General features: G+C 43.9%; 1 protein-coding gene across 1 annotated transcript; it reads left to right on the forward strand.

The window, feature by feature from the left end:
* Positions 1-591: 591 nt before the first annotated feature.
* On the forward strand, positions 592-15,540 carry MED10 (mediator complex subunit 10). Its single transcript, XM_073676640.1, has 4 exons — positions 592-907; positions 7,103-7,186; positions 13,662-13,764; positions 15,022-15,540. The coding sequence occupies exons 1-4, from the start codon at positions 786-788 to the stop codon at positions 15,118-15,120; spliced, it is 408 nt and encodes a 135-aa protein (XP_073532741.1). The 5' UTR covers positions 592-785; the 3' UTR covers positions 15,121-15,540.
* The last annotated feature ends 8,740 nt before the right edge of the window (positions 15,541-24,280 follow it).

Genomic DNA, 24,280 nt, shown 5'->3' on the forward strand with positions numbered 1-24,280 from the left:
GTAAAATAATCCTCACCTCCCACAATGGTGCTGCTCCAGCTATGATGACAGCGGTTCTCCTAAGGTTCGCATGACATTGTTAGGCCACGTGACAACATGATCACAACTAAGCGACTTATCTCAGGTGGCAAAATAATGTCACATCAGCCCTGGATCCTATTTTGCTGGAATGGCTCCAGACAGGAAAAGATTTATTATTTCATAAGGGATATTTATTATTCAAGAATCATTATCGGCCGCACATCCTATTGTGTAAGTAGATGCTATCCTGCATGCACAGAATGATCGTAGTGACACTCGTTCTGTGATCACATTGTGGTCGCCCCCTTAAACGTCTGTATACATTGGAATAGCGAACGCTTAGCGGCAGCTGGTGTACGTGCACGTTTACACTAAGCTGAGTACGGCGAACACATCACTATCAGCTGTAACGTGCAGCCGCGTGTGCGCGCCTCCACCAGCCGCGTGTGCGCGCCTCCAGTCTGTGACTGTCGCCGGCGAAGAGCACACACACAAAGTGAATCCCGCGCACGTTCCCGCCACACGTCACCGCTCGGCATTAAACCCAGTCAAGAGCGCGCACGCAGAAACCATACACGTTCTGATCACGTGATTCTCTTTCTGCGACACCTGGGGGCGGGGACTAGACCGGAAGACGAGAGCGCTGTGCCGTGGAGTGTTCCGCAGCCTTTATACCGGGAGCTATGGGGACCCGGTGAGGAGACGTAGTGACTGGAGCATGTTTGGCCGGTAGAGACAGACGCGGGAGAAGTGTCGCAGGGAACATGGCGGAGAAGTTTGATAACTTGGAGGAGCACCTGGAGAAGTTCGTGGAGAACATAAGACAGCTGGGGATCATCGTGAGCGACTTCCAGCCCAGCAGCCAGGCTGGCCTCAATCAGAAGCTGTGAGTCCTTGTGTGCTGGTTGTCATGTGATCTGTGCTGTTCTCTATGGCAGGAGATGCTGCATGTGGCCGGCTGCTGCTGTCACTGCGGTGCGCATCTCTAGCTTCTTCCTAGGGAGTACTAATACTGTGGCACATCCTTTCCAGCATCAGTTTTGTGTAGAGAAACAGACAAATGAGATTAAAGAAGTTGTCCAGTACTTTATATTATCCCCCCGGGGCCCCTAAGGATTTTTGGAAATACCTTACGTTGCAGACACTGCCTGTGAGCGGCGCTATCACTGGCCGCTCACTGGCATCACATGACCCCGCGCTGACGTCACGACAAGTGCTGGCAGCAGCCGGGAGTCACGATCTTCCTGGTTCCAGGGTGGATGCCAGGCTGTGGGAGGGGTTATTCCCGGGTCACACCCAGCATCCACCTCACGCTTTCCCAATGAATGGGGAGAGACGGAGCATGCGGTGGATGCCGGGTGTGACCCGGGAATAACCCCTCCCACAGCCTGGCATCCACCATGGAACCAGGAAGATCGTGACCCCCGGTTACTGCCAGCACTTGTCATGACGTCAGCGATTTTCTCGCCAGCTGCAGCCAGGGGTCACGTGATACCTGTGAGCGGCCCGTGATAGCGCCACTCACAGGCAACGTAAGGTAATTACAAAAAGGCTTAGGGGCCCCGGGGGATACATTGGGGGGGGTAATATAAAGTACTGGACAACCCCTTTAATGTACGGAAAGGATACAATGCATTAATGGGAACCACTCATCTCTAATATGCAAATAAAATAGGGATGAGCGAGTAGTGAAATAATCGGACTCGCTATACTCGTAACGAGAAGGTCCCAATACTCGGGTACTCGTTACGAGTAGCGAGCCCAATGTAAGTCAATGGGAAATGCGAATAAGCCGAGTAATTGCTGGAGCCTATAAAGCAGTCTGGGGGCTGAGGAAAAGGCTGAAATGGGTGCATGATTGTTTAAAAGCCGGTGGTAAAAAGCAGTCTGCTTTTAAACAATCACTCAGCCCCATACTGGCTTCCCCGCCCGGGTCCTTCGCCCCCCGCTCGCTGGTGCTGCGCTCTTCGCCCGGTCCTAACTTAGGATCGGGATGGGAGGCGGTGGGGGAGCGTACATCAGGGAGTGGGGAGCGCAGCACCGAATGAGAAAGCCGGCGGTGAAGTCTTTTCACTGCCGGCTTTCCCGCCGGTTATTTCAAATGGACAGCTGAGGTATCAGCTGATGCTGATCAGCTGTTCATTTGAAGTAGCTGTGGTGCCCTCAGAGGAGGGTTCATGTGAGTTCATGCTTGACTGCATGAACTCACATCAACTTTCCCACGGCCGCACAGCTCAGCTACATCTCTGATAGAGAATCAATGCCTATTTGTACCTGGCTGGAAACAAAAATACATGGAAGCCCTTTTTTTAAATTATTTCATGAATTAATTAAAAAAATTATGACGTGGGGCTTCGTCCTATTTTTGTGTCCAGCCAGGTACAACTAGGCAGCTGGGGGCTGGAATCCGCAGTGCAGGGAGGACCAAGCTTTCTGCCCCCCCCCCCCCCCGCTGCAGATTGCAGTCCGCAGCCACCCCAGAAAATGGCACGTTCATAGAAGCGCCATCTTCTGGCGCTGTACCCAACTCATCCAGGGCCCTGGTGCGGTGGCTCACTGGGTAATAAAGGGGTTAGGGCCAGCTATGTATTATCAGCTGGCTCTAAGCCGGAAATTCATGGGGTCACGCCAATATTAGACATGACCGCCATGAATTTCTAAGTGAAATATTAAAAAAAAAACCAACAACACAGAAATACATTTTTATTAGAAATAAAACAAAAAAAAATTAGATACTCCATCTATATTAAAAAAATTATTTTCCGTCCGACGTAGTCCAATGGTATTTTCTTCTTTAGCTCAGCTACATCTCTGGTAGAGATTCTCTACCAGAGATGTAGCGGAGCTGTGCGGTCGTGGGAAAGGTGATGTGAGTTCATGCAGTCAAGCATGAACTCACATGAACCCTCCTCTGAGGGCACCGCAGCTACTTCAAATGAACAGCTGATCAGCATCAGCTGATACCTCAGCTGTCCATTTGAAATAACCGGCGGGAAAGCCGGCAGTGAAAAGACTTCACCGCCGGCTTTCTCGTTCGGTGCTGCGCTCCCCACTCCCTGATGTACGCTCCCCCGCCGCCTCCCATCCCGATCCTAAGTTAGGACCGGGCGGGGAGCGAAGCACCAGGGAGCGTACATCTGGGACCGGGGAGCGCAGCACAGAACGGGAAAGCTGGCGGTGAAGTCTTTTCACTGCCGGCTTCCCTGCCCGGGTCCTTCGCTCCCCGCTCACTGGTGCTGCGCTCCCTGCCCGGTCCTAACTTAGGATCGGGATAGGAGGCTGCTGGGAAGCCAGTATGGGGCTGAGTGATTGTTTAAAAGCCGGCGGCTTTTTACCACCGGCTTTTAAACAATCATGCACCCATTTTAGCATTTTCCTCAGCCCCCAGACGACTTTATAGGCTCCAGCAGACAAGGCTTACTTTTCCCATTGACTTACATTGTACTCGTTACTCCTAGCAAGTAATCACAAGGAAACTCGGGGAGTAACGAGTAGCCCGAGTACCGTACTATTCGGCGAGTACCGAATAGTAACGAGTATACTCGCTCATCCCTAAAACAAAAGCAATCAGCTTTAAAGAAGCACTCCCATGAAAGTTTTTATCCTCTTAATATATTACAATCATCATATTATATAGCACTGTGTACTTAGAATTGCTCATTTTGCCTTTCTACCCAGTTAATTCTTCTCTTTTCCATTAGGTCTATGACATAAAATAATTAAAAACTGACTAGCTGAATCCTTCTAAGGGTGTTTTCACACAGCATTTTGTGTCCCCGTCAGGGCATACGTCCTAAAATTCCCAGCAAAACGGGGTCCGGACAAATGCTCGGACAGGGCCATAGACCGCAGTGGTGATGGCAAAGCGAACATGCGCTCCGCTGTGCACTTTTTTTGGGAGTGTACTTCCACAGGATGCACAGTCAGACGTAGGCTGCTGCATCTGAGTGTCCGCCTCCTGTGGGCGTACACTTCCGAAAAAAATGCACAGTGGAGCACGTTCGCTTTGCCGTCACCATTGCGGTCTATGGCCCTGTCAGAGCATACGTCAAGACCACGTTTTGTGGGGAATTTTAGGACGTATGCCCCAAGGGGGATACAGAACGCTATGTGAAAACACCCTAAGCTCTATGTAGAAACAGGAGGCCAATTTTCCCTGTATGACTCATCAGTCACTGCGAAAGTCCCTGGCAGGGGAGAGGACGGAGCCGCTGGGTCAGGAGTTGAAGAGGGGAATGATAAATGCAGGGACCAGAGACTTCCTGTTTCTACACAGAGCAGAGAAAAGAGAAGAATTAACTGGGTAGAAGGTAAAATGAGTAATTGTAAGTACACAGTGCTGTATAATATGATGACTGCAATATGTTAAGAGGATAAAAACTTTGGGAGTACTTTAACCAGTCCTTCGTCGCAGTCCACAAACCTCTTTATTATCTATGAACTCCCCTTATATATTCCCAAAATATACCATTTGTTTATCTCCGACATTGTATGCTAACTACCTGTAATGCTATTGTGCAGGGGTGAGATTTTGTTGTTATACATTTACTGCTGTCATGAGCTGCTTATGACGTTTGGTTTGGTGGCCCTGGTGGGTGCCATTCCCTGGGTTTGGATGTCCCTAATAAATGCCCTGCGCCTGGCTGGGCTAGGGGTGGCTCTGGTGGGCGGCTGGGGTGTCGTGGGTCCGGCTAGGCTGATCTGACTATGAGGTTAAAGATTTACTGCAGCAATAACTTGACTGGGTATGATGTACAGTCAGGTTAGATATGCCTCCGTTCTCTATTTGTTCATGCCAGCATTGTTATAAGATATAGTAATGTTTCCCTACATAAACAGCGAGTTCTTAACATTTTGTATATCTTCCATGCTGATGCTAATTACATAGTTCTCCTCACCTAAAAATGCTGAGTAGTGTGGGCGGACCCGTGGATGTTCGGGTCCGTCGGGTTCGGTTCTGGTACCAGAACGGTACCTGAACTCTAACCTGGACCCCATTCAAATGAATGGGGGGCCTGAACATCAGGCGGTTACCACGCTGTCATCTATGTGACAGCGCAGGAAACATTGGCTCTGGTCAACGGTAACCTTACTGATGTTACCGCAGGTCTTCCCAGGCAATTAATATCAGCCTGCAACTGTCTGCTTAACCTTTACTGGTCATTAAAATGGGGGAACCCTCCAAATAATGATGTGGGGGTCCCCCCTATATTTAATAGCCAGCAAAGGTTAGATAGCTGCGGGCTGATATTACTAGGTTGGGAAGGGGACCATAGATATTGGTCCCTTCCCAGACTCAGCCGCCCCAGAAATGGCGCATCCATTAGATGCCCCAATTCTGGCGCTTATCATCGGCTCTTCCCACTTGCTCTGGTGCGTTGGCAAGTAGGATAATGGTTTTGGGGTTGATGTTAGCTGTTTTATGTCCTCTAACATCTAGCCTAGGGGTTAGTAATGGAGAGGTGTCTATCAGACACCCCCATTATTAACCCCATAATCAAAAGTAAGAAAGACACACGCCCACACACACACAGAAAAGTCCTTAAATAGAACAAAACACTCCCTGACGAAACCCCTCTTTTACCCATTTATTAAGATCAAAATAAAAAAATCAGTCAACCTTACCTGTCCGCCGATAATCCATATGTCCCACGACGAGCCCCAGCTCTGCTACATCTGGATTCATTGCTGAGCGGTGATATAAGTAATGCGACCGCTCAGCCCGGCATCCAGGACATAATGAGCTGAGCGTGAGAACACGGCTGGGTGTGACCGATGATAACCTTAATGACGCCACTGCTGGTCACACGCAGCTGTGTTCTCTCGGTCAGCTCAATGTGTCCTGGATGCCGGGCTTAGCGGTCACCGCTTAGCAATGCATCCAGATGTAGCCGTGTTTGGTTTTGTCGTGAGACATTAGCATTATAGATTAACGGTGGACAGGTGAGGATTACTCTGATTTTTTAAAAAATTTTATGTTAATGGGTAAAAGAGGATCATTGTCAAGGAGTGTTTTGTTGAATTAAAGGACTTTTCTCTGTGTCTTTATTACTTTTTACTTGTTTAGTAATGGGGGTGTCTGGGCTTGATGTTAGCTGATATTACAAAGCTGACATCAACCACAAAATACTACCCAAATGCACCAGGGCAAGCGAGAAGAAACGGGCATAGCTCCAGAATTGGCGCATCTAATGGAATTCACTATTTCTGGGGCAGCTACGGGCTTTGATTTTTAAGCCGGGGATGGCCCAATATCCATGTGCCGTTCCAGCCTGAGAATACCAGACTCCAACTGTCTGCTCTAGCTTGGCTGGGTATCAAAAATGAGTGGGGGGAGGGTGAGTGGGGGGAGGGTGAGTGGGGGGGCACGCCGCTTTTTTTTTTTTTTTTTTTTAAATTGGTTATTTAAATTTAAAAAAAGGGCGTGGGGACCCCTCTGTTTTTCATAACCAGCCAAGATAAAGCTGAGGGCTGCAGCCGGCCGCTGTCAGCTTTACTTCGCGCTTGTTATCAAAAGTAGAGACGACTGAGACCCCACGTCTAAATGTGGGCTGCTGAAACCAAACAGTAACACAGGTGTCCAGTACGGACTCCGAACTTTACCATTCGGGGTCCGTACTTAAGAGGATTATTGTTACCTTGCTGGAAAATATTTAGTGCGACCTCTGGTCCCTGGTTGGGACCTCTACATTTGCTGGCTATTATTTCTCCTGCTGCTTTTTTTCTATCCTAAAGCATTTCCAAAAGGAAAATGTAGGTGCAGCACCACAGCAGAAAAAAAGGTGCCAAGCCTCCTAGGCAAAAAAAAAGCAATCCTCCAAATATATCAAACAGTGGAGGCAGCTCATCAATGCCAAAAATTAGAAATAAAGTAGATTTTAGTCAATAATGATGATGTTTAGATCCATATGTGGATCTTTCTCAAGCTAAAGCATTTCCAGATACTTTTTTCATTTTTTCTCAATTCTGCTTTACTGCAGATTTTAATAATGGGTAGAAGAGCAGCTTCCTAAAACATCTTATCTAGACAAACCTGTATGCAGTGTGCCTAGTAATTAATTGCTTGCTTGTATTTCTACAGGAATTTCATGATCACAGGATTACAGGATGTTGACAAGTGTCGTCAACAGCTTCATGACATAACTGTGCCCTTGGAAGTATTTGAGTAAGTTTTCTATATACGGTAGTTTACATTCCTATAAGCGTGTGTATTTACTTTACATTATGAATGACTTGTTTGTCTCTGTGAAATGTTTGCTTGCAGTGCACTATTTTCTTCAATCTGATATCGTATTTTTCATTCCCAATAAATGAGTCTGTGTTTTCCATAGTGTCCCCCATACACATTAAATTATTAAAACCTGCTAATTTGGCAGGCTATGTGTATAGCCTTCCATTGTCATAGTTGGGGGTGCAGCTGCATGGGAAACCTAGTAGTACATGGCACTCCAATTGACTGTGTGGTAATGTAATTGCATTATTGCACAAGATCTACCAAAGCAGGCACTGCTCTTACCTGGGCCCCCACCCCCAATTGACCACTATGTGACATCCATGTGTCATAATAGGGTTTACATTGAATATTAGTTGCTGTTTTCTAGTTAGTTGGTTACACTGATAGTCAATTGAATAACTATGTCACTTTCTCCATTCATGTGACAAAAATAAATTGGGAGCTAATCTCAATGTAACACTTGATTACTGTATGTGACTTTTACCAGGACTCTGCAGCTGGAGTCCTGTTCTTTAGACTGTGGCTTTGGTTCTTAATCTGTCAAGTATTATTACTATCCTTGCTCGTTTTGAAATCAATGACTTAGCCCCATGCAAGGCTGAGGTGCAACTTTTCTCTGTCAGGCTTAAAGAGAATCTGTCCGCAGGATTTTGCCAAGTACAGACATGGCCACATTGGCATCTAATACTAATTAAAATGATACCTGTGGTGAAGACCTCCCGTTTTGTGGTTTTTGTGTAATGCGTGTATGAAGTTTCCTTGTAATGAGCTTTCCATTCATTGGGGCAGGACGGTGGGTCTTTTCTTCCTGCTCTGGCCCCTCCATCTGCCTGCTGTGTTTGAATGACAGGGCACTGATCTGCCTCCTATTTCACATTTCGTGGCGGCGCAGTCATTGTAGTTGTCTCCAATAAAATGGCGCTGTCGGCACGCGCAGTTGCATATAAGTCATTGCTCGAGTTCTCGACGACAAGTGCAGGAGCGCGCAGAAGAGGGAGACATATTGTCGCCGCTCCTGATAGTGTGCTAGTGAAGGCAACGTCGGCATTGGTGTATCAAAAAAAGCCTTAAAATTGATTTTATCATTCGTGCTTCAAGCACTGATATTCTATGATTATCCAATTTCCTTGATGGCAATAAAGACTAGCAGCAATGACCCTCTATGATGTATTGAGGAAATGATGGTCAGTGATCTGTAAATATTTTTGCTATTCTCTTTTTTACACCCCTGTGTTATCTGCTATCTTTACATCATGTTTAGTCCATATATTTTTTTTCAAGGTATAATTATCCTTGAGTAGCCGAGTGTCTTAGAGGGATGTAAAGGGACAGCCACCGTTGAGCAGCGGTGCCATTTATCGTTGATCCTTAGGGTGCCAACCTCTGAGGCTAGGCAGATTTAATAATATAGGATAACAATATAGGGTTTATTAGTGTTACTTGGTGTCATCTGGATACTTATTTACCCATTGTGGAAATGTTGTGTGTGGTTCTTGTTCCATTTTCATGAATATCTAATAAAATACTAATTTTTTTTTTTTTTTTTTTTTTATGATACACGGAGTTGGATGACCTTGAGAAATATACTATATTTAATGTTTCTACATTAGTATTAATAATATAATGACTTTCGGAATTGTGTGCATGTGCCATTTTATTGGAGACCAGTGCAATGACTGTGCCCATGCGAGATGTGAAATAGCAGGCAGGTGTCTGACAGATCAGTGCCCTGTCATTCAAACACAGGAGGCAGGCTGAGGGGCCGGAGCAGGAAGAAAAGACCCCCAAGTCCTGCCCCAATGCACGAAAATATTGTTACAATAAAGCTTCAAATGCTGATTACACAAAAACCACAAAACTGAATTCTTCACCGCATGTATCATTTTAATAAGCATTACAGCGCTAATGTGGCTATACCTGTACTTAGCAATATCCTGCTGACAGGTTCTCTTTAACACTCATAATCTGATGGATCTGAATTGACCAATATTGGTTATATGTGATGCAACATTGACTCTCATTGAACTGCTTGTCTTTAACTGAGCCTGGGTGACAGTCTGGTCTTATAGTCCAGTGCATTCACAAATCAGTAGGCCTCAGTGGAAATCTACATGGCTGTATTACAGGCCATCAGCACTCCATGTGCCAGTTATACAGCATGTTTTTTGTATAGTATTTCATACAGGAATTTTTTGTTCTTAATGCCTTTTTCACTGCACCTTAGAAGCTTAAAGCATGTGTCTTTCTAAAGGTTTTCTACGGTTTCTAACAATAACCGAAAGAAACGCTTCTGCCGATCCTCACTATAATGCAGGTTGTCACTCAGGATCAGTAAGAGTGGCAATTTAATCAATGTAGATTAATTTGATGTCTATTGTGGGAAAATCCCTTTTAAACATGGCTCAGCTATCCACATGGACATTGACCTGCGTAATGGATTTTAATGGAAATCTATCACGAGGAATTTGCTGCTCCCTCTGAGCATACCATGAGGGGCCAAAGACCCTGATTCCTGCGATGTATCACTTACTTGGCTTCTTGCTGTGGTTTTGTTAGATCACTTTTATTTGCGGCAGCTCTGCTAGTCCTGTCAATGATGAGCATTGTACAAACAGCATTAATTGTTAGCTTTCTGTTTACACTGTGTAGAGGAAGAAAGCGGATAATCATTGGTGGTGAGTGGAGATATGTTATGAAGGACTACATTGCTGTAGGTTTACTAGTCTCTTTAAAGGGAATTTGTCATCAGAAAATTAACTATTGTTTAAAGGGAACCTAATAGCTGATACATGCCTGATCCACGGGCAACATGTCTCAGACACTGCCTGTATGATTTCAGTCATGTACGTTTGTCTCTGAAATACTGCGGCCACCAAGCCCCATGGCAGGTTAGTTGGAAAGGCCAGTGCCCGGCAGCTTCTCCCCGACAGCTCCTCTTGAGGTGACAGGTCTCGTCCTGCTTGCTTGTATAGGGAGAAACCTGACAGTCATTGACAGCGGGCGGGCAGAAGCCACTGGGGAACCTCCTGTCTGGCTAGTCTCCTGTGCAGCTCAGTCCTTAGTGGCTTTTCAAGTATGGTTTTTCTCTGAATCACTGCAGCATTTCAGAGTCAACCATCCATGGCTAAAATCACATGGCCAGTGCTTATGTGCTGCCTGATACACAGGCAGCTCATAATCAGCTGTCAGGTTCCCTTTTTAAATCAGTTTTTTTTGTTTAAAAGTGTGTTTTTGTTTTTTAAACCTTTGGCAATTATTTTTTTCTCTCCCAGCCCTGTATCACAGTCTGTTTGTAAAATTCCTAATTTTTATTTTTGAATTTCACATTGGCCACTAGGGCTCTTTTAGATTTTTCTATTCCTAATGTTTGGGAAAATGAACATAAACAGCAATAGACTAAGGGCTGGCTCACACTGGCGTATAAGACGCCCGAGTGCGATCAGATGTTTTATTGAATAGCACTTGGCCCAGTGTTGTATTATCGGGCAGTGCAGATCTGCGATTGTTTTCTCACACTGATTCAGCACGAGAAGACAATCGCAGAATGCTGTGTGTGGCTCCGATATTCGGATCATATGCACCATACAAGTCTGTGGGTGCAGGTGAAACATCGACCTGCACTCAGATGTCATCCAAGTGCAGTCCGGTGTACGCTCAGTGAGACAATAGAGAGGATTCAGAAATTAAAGGGGTTTTTCTACAGAGTTAATTTTAAAGTTGATTTTTATCAACACATCTTGGAATAATGATAAATTCCACAATAGGATGTGTTTTTAAAAAAAAAAATGTTCCAGTGCTGAGATAATCTTATAAATGTGCCCCTGCTGTGTACTGTATAATGGCTGAGTCTCACCCTGCAGGAACATGGTCTGATCATATCACAGCTCCTGGGCAGGGGAGGAAGGAAGAGTATACAGACATTACAGCTGATTATTTTTGTGAGATAAAACCGTTCACTGCCCATTTTTAAAAAGTGTTTTACTTCAAAGAAAGAATCAGCTGTGATGCCCTGTATGTCTGTGTAAGAGGGTGTATAGAGATGTGTGTTGGTGATGACTGTGAGTGGAGGCCACACCTGTAACGATGACATCTGACCACTAGATGTCAGTGACACTCACTGTTGATCTAAATTTTATTAAGTGTTAAGAAAACAATACTTGAATAATTTTATGACTGCTGCGATGCAAATAATAGACGAACTGTGCAGTGAAGATGTAATTTTGCTGCTTGAGTTATAAAATACTTTCATTGCTCTGCCACTCAAGCTGAGGATGGATAAAGTTTGTTTGGTGGAGAGGGGTTGGGTTGCCAGGGAGACGGAGCTGGGACGTGACGCGTGTGGTCTGGGAGCTCCTGGTGGATGAGGAAAAAAAAAAAAAGGAAGGTCCGGAGTAGGCGAACCTGGTTGGACCGGTCAGGGAGAATTTAAAATAAGAACAACATGAGGTATCTCATCCTTGTTTAAAACATAGGGTGCTTTACCCTCCGTGGGCGCCGTATCACACTTCAAAAGATGGCTGGCTCTTTTCAATGTTATCCCACTGTTGCACTTCCCCGCGCTCTTCACCGAACAGAAATAGAGGATTATTGTCCCAGACGTCACCAATCACAGGAGCACGAAACCGCTGCACTCCAAGGGGGAACCAGGTTCGCCTACTCCGGACCTTCCTTTTTTTTTTTTTTCATCCACCAGGAGCTCCCAGACCACACGCGTCACGTCCCAGCTCCTTCTCCCTGGCAACCCAACCCCTCTCCACCAAACAAACTTTATCCATCCTCAGCTTGAGTGGCAGAGCAATGATGCAATGAAAGTATTTTATAACTCAAGGAGCAAAATTACATCTTCACTGCACAGTTCGTCTATTATTTGCATCGCAGCAGTCATAAAATTATTCAAGTATTGTTTTCTTAACACTTAATAAAATTTAGATCAACAGTGAGTGTCACTGACATCTAGTGGTCAGATGTCATCATTACAGGTGTGGCCTCCACTCAGTCATCACCAACACACATATCTCTATACACCCTCTTACACTTGCATACTATTTTGCTTCCTCCCCTGCCCAGGAGCTGTGGTATGATCAGACCATGTTCCTGCACGGTCAGACACAGCCATTACACAGTACACAGCAGGGCACATTTATAAGATTATCTCAGCACAGGAACATTATTTTTAAACACATCCAATTGTGGAACTTATTATTATTCCAAGATCTATTGATTAAAATGAACTTTGTTCCTGGAAAATCCCCTTTTTAAGTTCTCGATCTTCCCTGCACCTGTGCTGCAATTCTCTCATGCGATAGAATCAGATCACAGTAAGATGATGCTCGGATTCTGAGAGCGTTTGAGCATAATCTACCCGCGTCTCTCGCATGAGAGAACATACGCCAGTGTTAGCGTACCCAACTCAGACCCTTTGTCTTGTATTGAGGCATCTAATGAGCGTGTGCAAAGATCATTGTGAAGGCAAGTGAGCAGTGCCAGCTGTTACATCATCTGTTGTGGTTGGTGGATCCTGTGTTATCAGCTGTATTTCGGACATTGTAATCCTGCCTCTGGTAATGGAAATACATGAAAAAATTCATGAAAGGATAAGAAGTCGGAGTCTAAAATGGCCCCAGTGGCCTCTGTGACAATTACAAGATTACTATTTTTTTAATAGAGATAATGATATGGAATTTTTTTTATTTTTTTTTTTTAACCAAAAAGCCTGATGTAAACAGTAGATCAGTTTCTGATGATTCATTCTATTTAAGTCTGCAGCATGCCAATTTATGCTGCTGGTTTCCACCATGGATTTTGCCCTTGACCATGCATAGGGTAAACTCCACAATAACTTCTGCATATTAAAAAAAAAAAAAAAAAAAAAAAAATGTATATTTTGCTACAGATTTCACGGTGAGTTTGCAACAGATTATTTTTTTTCTGCTGCAGTTTTTGCGATGGGTTGATGTACCTTTTTATAGTAGGGAGATCTGTTAAAATTGGTACATAAAACGTGAGCACCACTTGTGGTGATTCTGCCCTAGAGAAATGAAGTGCATCGCCAAGCTTTGAGGATTGCTGTAACATATTTGTTAATCCTTGTAAAACTTTTCAGTATATGCAAAAAGATATAGGCCTCATTTGATTGGTTAAGCATGGTTTATTCTTTGTTTTATCCTTTTTTATATACATATATTGTGGTTTCACTTGTGTTGAAAGGGGTTTGTACATTAATTTCTTTTTGCTGTGCCCTCTGCTGCCATCCTTGCCTACAGCTGCACTATTGTTCTGTAAGAAATCCATTAAAAAGCCTCTTGAAAAACCAACTTAAAAATTCTATTTTGACTATAAAATTGAAGGCTGCTATACATGAGTGCATTGGTTTAAGAGTTACCATTTGCAATGTTGTGTTTTCTAGCTACATCGATCAAGGCCGAAATCCTCAGCTGTACACAAAGGAGTGTTTGGAAAGAGCATTAGCGAAAAATGAGCAAGTTAAAGGGAAAATCGACACAATGAAGGTAAGGAAGTAAATGTCTGTTTAGCAAATAAGAAGGAAAGTTTTCCGAGAGCTGTATACTTCTCTTTGGGTCCAATCATAATTTGGTTAAAAACTTCATTAAGGGGATTGGCCACTTTATCATTTTTAGGCCAAGATTTTCTACCACTTCCAGGTTCTCCTTTTTCCCGTGTTAGTACAGCTTTCTTCATTGCCTGTGCAGCTCTCCTGGCTTCCTGGAAGTTGATGGAAAAGGCCAATGTATTGGTCACATGACCATCTAATTAAAAAGCACTGCACATTGGTTGATGGATAGATCTGGTCCCATTCTTCTCCACCTGCAGCTATTTTCTGGACAAGAGAGCTGTGCAGTCTGAGGAATGCAACACTAACAAGCGCAGGAGGAGGACCTGAAAGGTTTATGTATGTAAAAATGAATCTCTGATGTCCGTTCTTTATGCGTGGCCAAGCAGACCATTCTGTCCCAGATTTGGCACATGGGTAAATTTGGAACTTTGGAAGCTTTTATACCAGGTTTCACCAGCCCTCTAATACCCACTTGCCAAAAAATGTAATGCAAAAGCATTCTCGAGATATTTGTCAAAAAAAAAAAAACAGAATTTACTACATGGTGACGACATTAATGTAGCATATAGGAAAATCAGGCACTTCAGAGAGTTGTAGACTTTCAGCCCTCTAGATTCTCAAGATATTTGCACAAAAAAAATGAACACCAACACAAATATCAGTAGCAAAGTTTTTAACCATACGCCAACAACAACCAGGTAAACATATAGAACTTGTGAAGCTGGGTAATTCTACCAGTGCTTTATATATTAGGAAGTGCTGCAACCATGTCATCAATACATTTGTTAAAGTAGCTAAACCCCTTTAAATGTTCACTAGAATTGCATTGTATGAACAAGACATTTAAGCGGATTCATACTGGATCTGTTTAATCCTGTATGAAAGTTTGTGTGCCTAATATTAAAATGAGCATTTTGTTAGGTTTTTACCGCTATCTTGACATGGATTTTTATTGAAAGTATGCCTGTCTTATCAGATTCAGGCCCTTCCTCGCATAAGAAGTAATGGTACATCCCATGAAAGGTGTATAGAGCGGCCTTCAACAACAGCGGCCAGAGCTTGTCCTGTTTGCTGCTGTTTAAAAGGGATTAAATTAATTACATACAGGGTTGTGTTTTTTTTTTTTTTTTTGCTTCTGTTGAAAATGTTTTATTTTTAATGTTTTTTTTTTTTTTTTTTTTGCATACTGCAGAAATTTAAAAGCCTTTTAATCCAAGAGCTGAGCAAGGTCTTTCCTGAAGATATGGCTAAATACAAGGCAATTCGAGGAGAAGAGCACCCTCCATCATGACTGCACTTCACCTTTACATGATATGAACTTTACCTACACTTACAGAATTCTAATTCTAGCCGTGCGTTTACAAGTGTGAGAAAGTGTCACCGGAAGACCTCTTATGACAGACGTATTTCACAGGTCACATTACCTGGAATTGAGAGGGATGAACTGAGAACTATGTGCCATACAGGCTATAGTGTTCAGTGGGAGACGCTGAACATGGAGTATTGCAAGATTCCTCACTGTTTTCTCGCCACACATTACAAAGCCCCATACAGCACTAAATTGAGTAAAATGAACAATGTGTTCTTCTCTCTCCTGTTTCAGATATATATATATATATACTTTTTTTTCTACATTTTTGTTTTTTATTTTGGGTCAATATATAGTTATGCATTTTGTGTACTGTATTCAATAAATGTAGTTTAAAATGATTACATTGGTATGATATGCTTCACTTTGCCGCTCTTAGGTTTTATTAACTAAAGGCACATTGAGATATGACGGAGAACTGCAGGAGTAAGCAAAAGGAAAAAAAAACACATTCCTGCCTCATAATATCACACATCTGACTGTGGAAATAATACAGCAATGACCAAGGGAAACCTGAATGATCCTCTGTTTAAAGGAGTTGTTCAAAGTTGGGAGTGGGAGTAATTTTTTTTTTTAACCTATAGGAACCTATCATCAACTCCTTTTTTAACCCCTTTCCGACCTGGTCAGTAATAGTACGCACCAGGTCGGAAAGGCCGGTTCAGCGGGGGCTCCGGCGGTGAGCCCGCACTGAACCAGGCACATGTCAGCTGATTCTTACAGCTGACGTGTACCCGCAACAGCCGCGGGTGGAATCACGATCCACCCGCGGATGTTAACCAGTTAAATGCCGCTGTCAATCTGACAACGGCATTTAACTCGCGCTTCCGGAAAGCGCGTCCTAAGCCCCGCCCATCGGTGACCCTGTCACGTGATCGTGGGTCACCCATGGGTGGGCATGACAACCCAGGGTCTGCAGCAGACCCCTGTGGTTGTCATGTCTCAATTGCTATGAGCGCCATCTAGTGGTCAGCGCTCATAGCAAGTGAGCATTTCTGCTGCATGCAAGCGATCTGCTCATCGCCTGTATGCAGTATAAGCAATCAGACAACTGCTGCTTCTAGTCTCCTATGGAGACAATTGAAGCATGCAGAAAGTGTAAAAAAAAAAAAAAAAAGTTTTTCAAAATATTAAAAAATAAAAATATAAAAGATTAAATCACCCCCTTTCACCCCATTTAAAATAAAATAATAAAAAAAAAAACCACGTACACAGATTTGGTATCGCCGCGTTCAGAATCGCCCGATCTATCTATCTATCTATCTATCTATCTATATAAAAGAAGAATTAATCCAATCGGTTAAACGGCGTAACGAGCAAAAAATTCTAAACGCCAGAATTACGTTTTCTTGGTCGCTGCAACATTGCAATAAAATGCAATAACGGGCGATCAAAACATTGGATGTACCCCAAAATGGTATCAATAAAAACAGCCCGGTGCGCAAAAAATAAGCCCTCACACGGCCCCAGATCCCGAAAAATGGAGACGCTACGGGTCTCGGAAAATGGCGTAATTTATTTATTTATTTTTTTTTTTTATCAAACTTTGGATTTTTTTTTAACCACTTAAATAAAAAAGAACCTATACATGTTTGGTGTCTACGAACTCGTAATGACCTGGAGAATAATGATGGCAGGTCAGTTTTAGCAATCAGTGAACGTGGTGAAAAAAGGACCCAAAAACCAACTGTGGAATTGCATTTTTTTTGCAATTTCACCGCACTTGGAATTTTTTTCCCATTTTCCAGTACACAATATGGTAAAACCAGTGATGACGTTTAAACGTACAGCTCGTCCCGCAAAAAATAAGCCCTCACATGGCCATATTGAACGAAAATTAAAAAAGTTCTGGCTATGGGAAAAAGGGGAGCAAAAAATGAAAACACAAAAACAGAAAGACTCAAGGTCATTAAGGGGTTAAATGCATGTATTTTATAGCTTAAAATAGTTTTGCCATTGAGTCACATTAAAAAATGTTGTACCATTTTGGCTTTTGTTTCTCTGCACATTCCACTTTTATGTGGTCTGTGGTCATATATGAGCTGAGGAGCTCAGAAAAAGACTGACCAGAGTTATCAACTCCCTGTCAGACTGTAACATCAAGCTCACTGATGGATTCTCAAATCACTCCACAGCCAACAATCGTGCAATAAAAGACAAATGGCGCAAATTTTTTCATGAAACCAAATAGAAATATATTTATTTTTAAGACTTCCGAACATGTGTTAAGTTAAAAAAAAAAAAAGTCCTCAAAGATTTTTATAAGTGACTTTTTACATTTTTCAGAAATCTTGTGCACATGCTGTGAAATACATCTGCAGTGCAAATTCACCAGATCTACATCATGTCAGTTATTGATGTGGATGATGTGTTGATGCAAGTAATACCTTGCCTGCTTCAGAAAGATGACTTAATATACTGACTCTCAAACACTGGTGTGTGGGGTCTCTTAACACCGCTTAGCTAAGCACAGTATCCACTGATATCCGAGTGCCTTCATATGAAGGCGCTTTAAAGAATATGGACCATTTGTTCCAAAAATACATGTATTTTGGTCACTTTTTTTTTTTTTTTTTTTCTTCCTTGTACATTTTGGACAAACCCTATTGCATCAATGCTTAATTATCCTTATTAAAATGTTGTACCATTGTATTGAAGCTAACTGGTCCAAAATTTTGAATGGCAGCCTTAAAAGAGCACTTTTATCCGTATACAACACATATCAAAACCCTGAAAACAAACGACTGCACATTGTTAAATAAGCCAAAGAAGGTTATGGCCCAGAGATTAGAGGTTGTCCACTACAATGTGCAGTGGGCAGATCGATTTAAACTTTAGAAATAAGGCTTTCTACCTTGTGTTTCCAAATGTGCCTGTGAGCGGTGCTATCGCTGTCCGCTCATCACCATCACGTGACCCCCTGCAGCTACCTCTGATGTCCGGTGATGTCGCGTCAACTTCCGGAATGGGAAGCTGACCTGGCATCACCTAGGTGGGACTCTGAGGGACTGGACTGTGGGCAGAGTTTCACCGCACGTCACAGCCCAGCGTCGCTTTTTCCTGCTCTGCTTTAATTAACAGAACGCGAGTGATGCTGGGCTGTGACTTGCAGTGAAACTCTGCCCACAGTCCAGTCCCTCAGAGTCCCACCTAGGTGATGCCAGGTCAGCTTCCCATTCCGGAAGTTGACGCGACATCACCGGACATCAGAGGTAGCTGCAGGGGGTCACGTGATGGTGATGAGCGGACAGCTATAGTGCCGTTCACAGGCTCATTTGGAAGCTAAGGTATTTGAAGAAAGCCTTATTTCATAGGTTTAAATTAATCAACCCACTACACATTGAAGTGGACAACCTCTTTAAATATTGTTTAACCCATTTTTTGTTCTGATTTTTTTTTTAGACACCCAACGGAAACATTAAAATACATCCAAAGAATACAACTTTACAACTTTAAAATATGATCCTTCGACTCTCCAAGCCAATAATGAATATATTAACAAACTCCTTTCTCAAATCAATCTTCCTACCTCATTGCGGGATTGCTTGAATCAGCTATCCTCTCCTTTCACAGAAGAAGAAATAATAGAAACAATTTAAACTGAAGTCGAAAAAATTATCTGTACAGACAAATACACTAAAGAGTACTTTAAAATTTTGATATCCCCTACTAGCTCCTCATCTTGTAAAAATTTTCCATAAAGCATCCCTAACAGGAAAATTCCCACAAGAAGTGTTGCAGGCCATCATAACTCTTATCCCTAATCCTAAAGGAGACCTGAAACGGATTAATAATTATAGACCAATTTCATTCATCAACTCGGACATAAGAATTTATTAAAAAAATAGCGAATAGACTAAAAAGAATCCTCCCTAAAATTAACAACGACCAACTAGGGTTCATCGAGGGCCGTCAAACATCTGATGGAACCAGAAGATCTTTAAATGTAATAAAGATGATGGACTCCTCAAAATCCCCATCTTTGCTTTTGACGCTCGACGCGGAAAAAGCATTTGATAGTCAACTGGGAATTCCTTAAACGAATATTACTAAAATTTGACTTTAATAATCAAATACTCTCAACTATAATGGCATTATATGTTAGTCCTTCTGCAAAAATTTATGCTAATAACCATATATCCAGCTCTGTCCCATCTCTAACGGAACCAGAGAGGGATGCCCTTTGTCCCCACTGTTCGCTATAGTAATGGAACTGCTGGTCAAACAAATCCCAATATAAAAGGGATACAAACACCAAAGTGTCAATTTAAGATCAGTCTTTTTGTGGACGATATTTTACTATCTCTTAACGACCCGCTCAAGTCTATTAAAGAAGTCCAATCTGTCCTAGATAATTTTTCTAAAGCTTCTTACTTTAAAATCCACTCCGAGAAATCAAAATTATTACAATTTAATATAGCTAACACTAAAATTTTAATATAAGAAATATTTCCTCTTTTGATTGGGAAGAGGAATCCATTTCCTACCTTTTGGTATTTCACTTACTAAAAATTGCAAAACGACAATTGACACCATTATGGAAATTATTATAAAAACTACAACGAAAGGACCTGATTAACTTTTCTAAATTTGAACTGACCTAGCTTGGTAGAATTATAGCTTTCAAATTGTTTATTATTCCCAAGATTTTATGTTTTTTAGAGCCATTCCCTTACTAATTCCAGTCAACTGTGTGTATGTAAATATATATATATATATATATATATATATATATATATATATATATATACTGTATATATAGTAAAAATTTAATTTCAAACCACTTTAAATAAATTTTAATGAAGAGCAAATCGAAAGGAGAACTTGGCCTACCTAATCTAATGTGCTACTATCACACTAACCTAATCAAACAAAGTATTTTCTGGTTAAAAGCGTATCCACCGCTTGGCTAGATATAGAGCTAGCAATGAATCACGATCGTCCTCTTCATGAACTTTTAATAAACCATATTATTAACCCATCTATAACCCAACCAACACATTCTACCTTTTTGGCCACGATTTTAGCGTGGAAAAAAATGTCAAAACCCAATAATAAAAAAAAAAAAATCTCAATTTGACCAAGTAAAAAAACACTCCCCTGCTGTTTATAGAATTCTAAAAAAAAAAAAATACCAGCAACTTTGACCTTATTAGGTATAATAAAAAATGCATAACGAAAATAACTTCATTCCTTTCTCAGGAGCTTAAAATAAAACAAACTCTTGAGTTTGGATTTTTTTTTATATCTTCTCATTGTTAGGGAGACAATTCAAGAACTATTAGAAAGTAAACACTAGTGTTGAGCCACCCCCGTAGTGTTCGAGTTCGGTTCGGTTCGTCGAACACTTTCGAACACTGTTAAAACCAATGGCAGGCAAATAAAAACACATAGAAACACATAGAAAACACCTTCAAAGGTGTCCAAAAGCTGACAAACTGCTCAGAAGACACAACTAACACATGGAAAAGTGACAAGTACATATAGTCATGCGAAAAGAAAAGAGGTGGAGGAGTAAAAGGAGGGGGAGACACAGATATAGGCATGTCATGCCCTTCTAAAATCCAAAAAGTGAGAAGCCGACACGGCCAGTCCGTTCCTGCCCGTGCCACCTCTGTGTCGCCGGGTTTGTGCCAGAGCCACGGTGGACCCTGACGGCCAGCCCCCCTATCCCAATACTGGTGCCTGTCCGCCGGTGGGTCGAGGCCCCCCACGGTGGGGGGGGAGTAACATCTGCAGAAGAAAGACCATCTTCCAGCCAAACTAAAATGTCGACTTCTTTTCGTGGACAATGTGATACGATCCCATTCTTACGGATACGCCCATCGCTACAAATTCTAAATGAGGCACAAAAACAGCAGGTGCTTCAACGGATATCAAGTGCTCCTTCAAGTGGGCTCTCCATCACCTCAATTTCAACATCACAAATACTCCAGTCCTCAGAGGTGTCACCCCAATCGCACTTGCTTCCTCACAGCTCCCAAGTCTCCAGCTGCCCGTCTGAGTATGGGGTAGCACAGATGGTTGAGTCTGCACAGCTGTTTACTCATACTATAGCCTGGGAAACGGAGGTCTGCTCCAGAGCTTCTGTTAATCCAGATGAAATGATCTGATCTGATGCCCAGAATCTTTATAAGTCGGATCCAGGACCAGATGAAGAAGGTTCTGAGCATAATGTAGACCCTTGTTCCCAAACTGTAACTCCTGTTGGTGGAGACAATGATGAAGACGATGATGAGACTCAAATACCTGATTGGAGCGACAACTTGACTTTTCGGTCAGTGCAGGAAGAGGTTGGCTCTGAGGACGACGGGTGTGATAACACACAGGGTGATGATGACGAGGTTGGAGATCCCACTTACTGTCAACCCACAGTCAGCCTGTCGATGAGGTCAGCAGAGGAGGTGGAGGAGGATGTGACTAGCCCTGGGGATGGGGATGACTCGGTACCCGGGCATTTGCCTGGCCTTGGGGATGTCGCGGTGGTCGGCTCCCTGGCCCGTACCCTGGGGTCTCTCTTTAAAAGGGTGGATAATTGTTAATTTTATAAGAGTTCATGACGCCACCTGTGGTATCTGGTGACAAGCACCAGCGCTGCAGCAGTCCACTGAGGCCGGTGATAAGGCAGCTCGATGGTATAGCTCCCCACAGGTGGACCTAGGTCTCAGGGCAGCGTATGCAGGGGGAATGCAGGACAGGCGAGACCCAGCTGGGTCAGAGCAAGAACGGGAACGGACACGGTAGTCACTTCAGTACCTTTTACTGGTAGAAATTCAGGCACATCCCGGAGCACTGTAGGGTGAAGGGTGCATATCAGGATCCTCCCCAATGAGCGGGTGTAGGGCCTCCTGTTTCTTGCCTCTGCGTAGTAAGTTTCTGACCTGCCTGGAGCTAGGCCTAACTTTGTCTCTGTCCTGCGCTGGCTGACCTTGTGGTAGGGCCTTCTCTTGGAGTTCACGCTCCCAGTATGCGGGGCCTAAGCGTCTCCTGGCTCTGTTACATATCAGCACCTTAGCGATCCTGGGACTTGTAGTTCTCCAGGGATTCCGGTTATGCCTTACTGGGTCATAGAGATACCGGTAAGCTCGGATCCTGTGTCCGGTAAATGCTTCGGGGTGAGCTGGTTAAGCTCCTCTGCCCCTTATGTACTAACTCGCCACTCGCCTTCGGCCTACTCGGGCCCTCACTAGGCTATACACACTAACGGCAGCTTGCCGCGCTTCACTGATCTTACGGCACTGGCACACCTTAAGCTCTATCTGGGCTCCCTGAATCTAGCAAGCAGGAGCCTCGTGCTCCACTGCTGAACTATTAACTGCGTTCTCTAGACTAGACTGAGCTCCACTGCAGACTGACCTCTCTTAGGCTTCTCTACTGCAGGAACTCTTCAGAGGAACTGAACTGCCTAGCTCCACCTTCCCTATTTATATCCCTAACGGGCTCCCTCTGCTGGTCTGAGGTGGAAGGTGGAGATGTGTGAATGTTTATGGGGGCCTCTTGTGGAGGATTCCATCAATGCACTCTTCTAGGATCTGTGATACCAAGCGCAGCGGGGCATCACAGATGCTATTGACGACGAGGTTAGGTTGCGCCTTCCTGAACAGAGACGGAGTACTGGAAGCACGTCAACAACTGCATCCTCAACCACAACTCTGCCTCTGACCACAAGTCGTAGTGGCTCTTCAGGTCACATGGGCTCTAAGCCTTGCATAGCCTGGGCATTTATTCAGATCGATAAGGATGACCCAACTCGTGTTATCTGTAATATTTGTCAGCAAAAGCTAAGTAGAGGCCAAAAAATCCATAGTTTGAGTACTTCATGCATGTACCGTCACATGGATATGAAGCATAAGTTGCAGTGGGAAGCTCACTGTGCTACAATGCGGCCTAGCCGGCTGGGTCAACCACCGTCTGCCCCATCTTGTGCATCCGCAGCCTCTTCATCCTCTGTGACTGGGGGGACAGCAGTCACACATGTTTTTGGACGCAGACCTGCCACCTCTTTACCCGCAACAGCCAGTGTGATTGGCAGGTCGTCAGTTCATTGGGAAGTGGAAACACCTGCTAGTGTTGAGCGCTCTCTGACATCGAGAGCACCACCTTTGGATCAAGGCAACCTAACTTGTCCGCCTGCATCTTCCTCACAGACCGGCAGTTTGCCGGGGACACCCTACTCAACACCGTCTAAGCACAACAGCCAGCCCTCGGTCCCTCAGATGTGGAAACGTAAAAGACCATTTCCTCCTAGCCATGAGAAAGCTAAGAGGTTGAATTTCACCATCTGCAAGCTGTTGGCTACAGAAATGCTGCCTTTCCACCTGGAGGACCCAGAGGATTTTTAAGACCTTATGTCCGTCACAGTGCCCCAGTACCAGATGCCCAGTCGGCACTACTTCTCAAAGAAAGGTGTGCCTGCGCTCCACTAGCATGTCGCACACAACATCACCGCTTCTTTGAGAAACTCTGTGTGTGACAGGGTGCACTTCACCACAGACACTTGGACGAGAAGGCATTGACAGGGGCGTTACATGTCGCTGACTGGGCACTGGGTAACTATGGTGACAGCAGGACAAGGGGCTGCTGTCCAAGTCTTACCGTCCCCACGAGTTGTGCGTCAATCCTCTTTATCTCAAAGTTCCTCCACTGCTTCTGCCTCCTCAACCTCCTCTCGGTCCTCCACCTGCACCCAAAGCCTGTCTGGTAATGCCACCTGCTTTCTAACTGCGCAGAAGGAATCCTGCACACCTCCTTACTATTCTGGCAGCAGGGCTCAACGGCATCAGTGTTTACTTTGAAATGTCTGGGAAATGTGAGTCACACAGCTGAGGAGTTGTGGTCAGCTCTGGGGACCCAGTTTCATGAAAGGTTGTCTCCACTGGACCTGCAACCAGGGAAGGCCATGTGCGACAATGCTGCAAACCTGGGTGCGGCACTTCGCCGGGGCAATGTCACACACGTGCCTTGTATGGCTCACGTGTTGAACCTGGTTGTCCAGCAATTTTTAGCCCACTATCCCGGACTAGATGGCCTTCTGCAGAGGGCAGGGTCGCTGTGTGCTCACTTCCGCCGTTCGCATCCCGCA

Source organism: Phyllobates terribilis, unplaced genomic scaffold, assembly GCF_046119375.1.
Source record: "Phyllobates terribilis strain yellow unplaced genomic scaffold, ASM4611937v1 Scaffold_4__5_contigs__length_816908805, whole genome shotgun sequence".
NCBI lineage: Eukaryota > Metazoa > Chordata > Amphibia > Anura > Dendrobatidae > Phyllobates > Phyllobates terribilis.

What these genes read in the sequence shown, in the direction of transcription:
- MED10 (XM_073676640.1), top strand. Translation starts at nt 786, where the DNA reads ATGGCGGAGAAGTTTGATAACTTGGAGGAGCACCTGGAGAAGTTCGTG. An exon ending in GCTGGCCTCAATCAGAAGCT is followed by an intron (nt 908 to 7,102) that starts GTGAGTCCTTGT and finishes GTATTTCTACAG; the next exon opens with GAATTTCATGATCACAGGAT. An exon ending in GGAAAATCGACACAATGAAG is followed by an intron (nt 13,765 to 15,021) that starts GTAAGGAAGTAA and finishes TGCATACTGCAG; the next exon opens with AAATTTAAAAGCCTTTTAAT.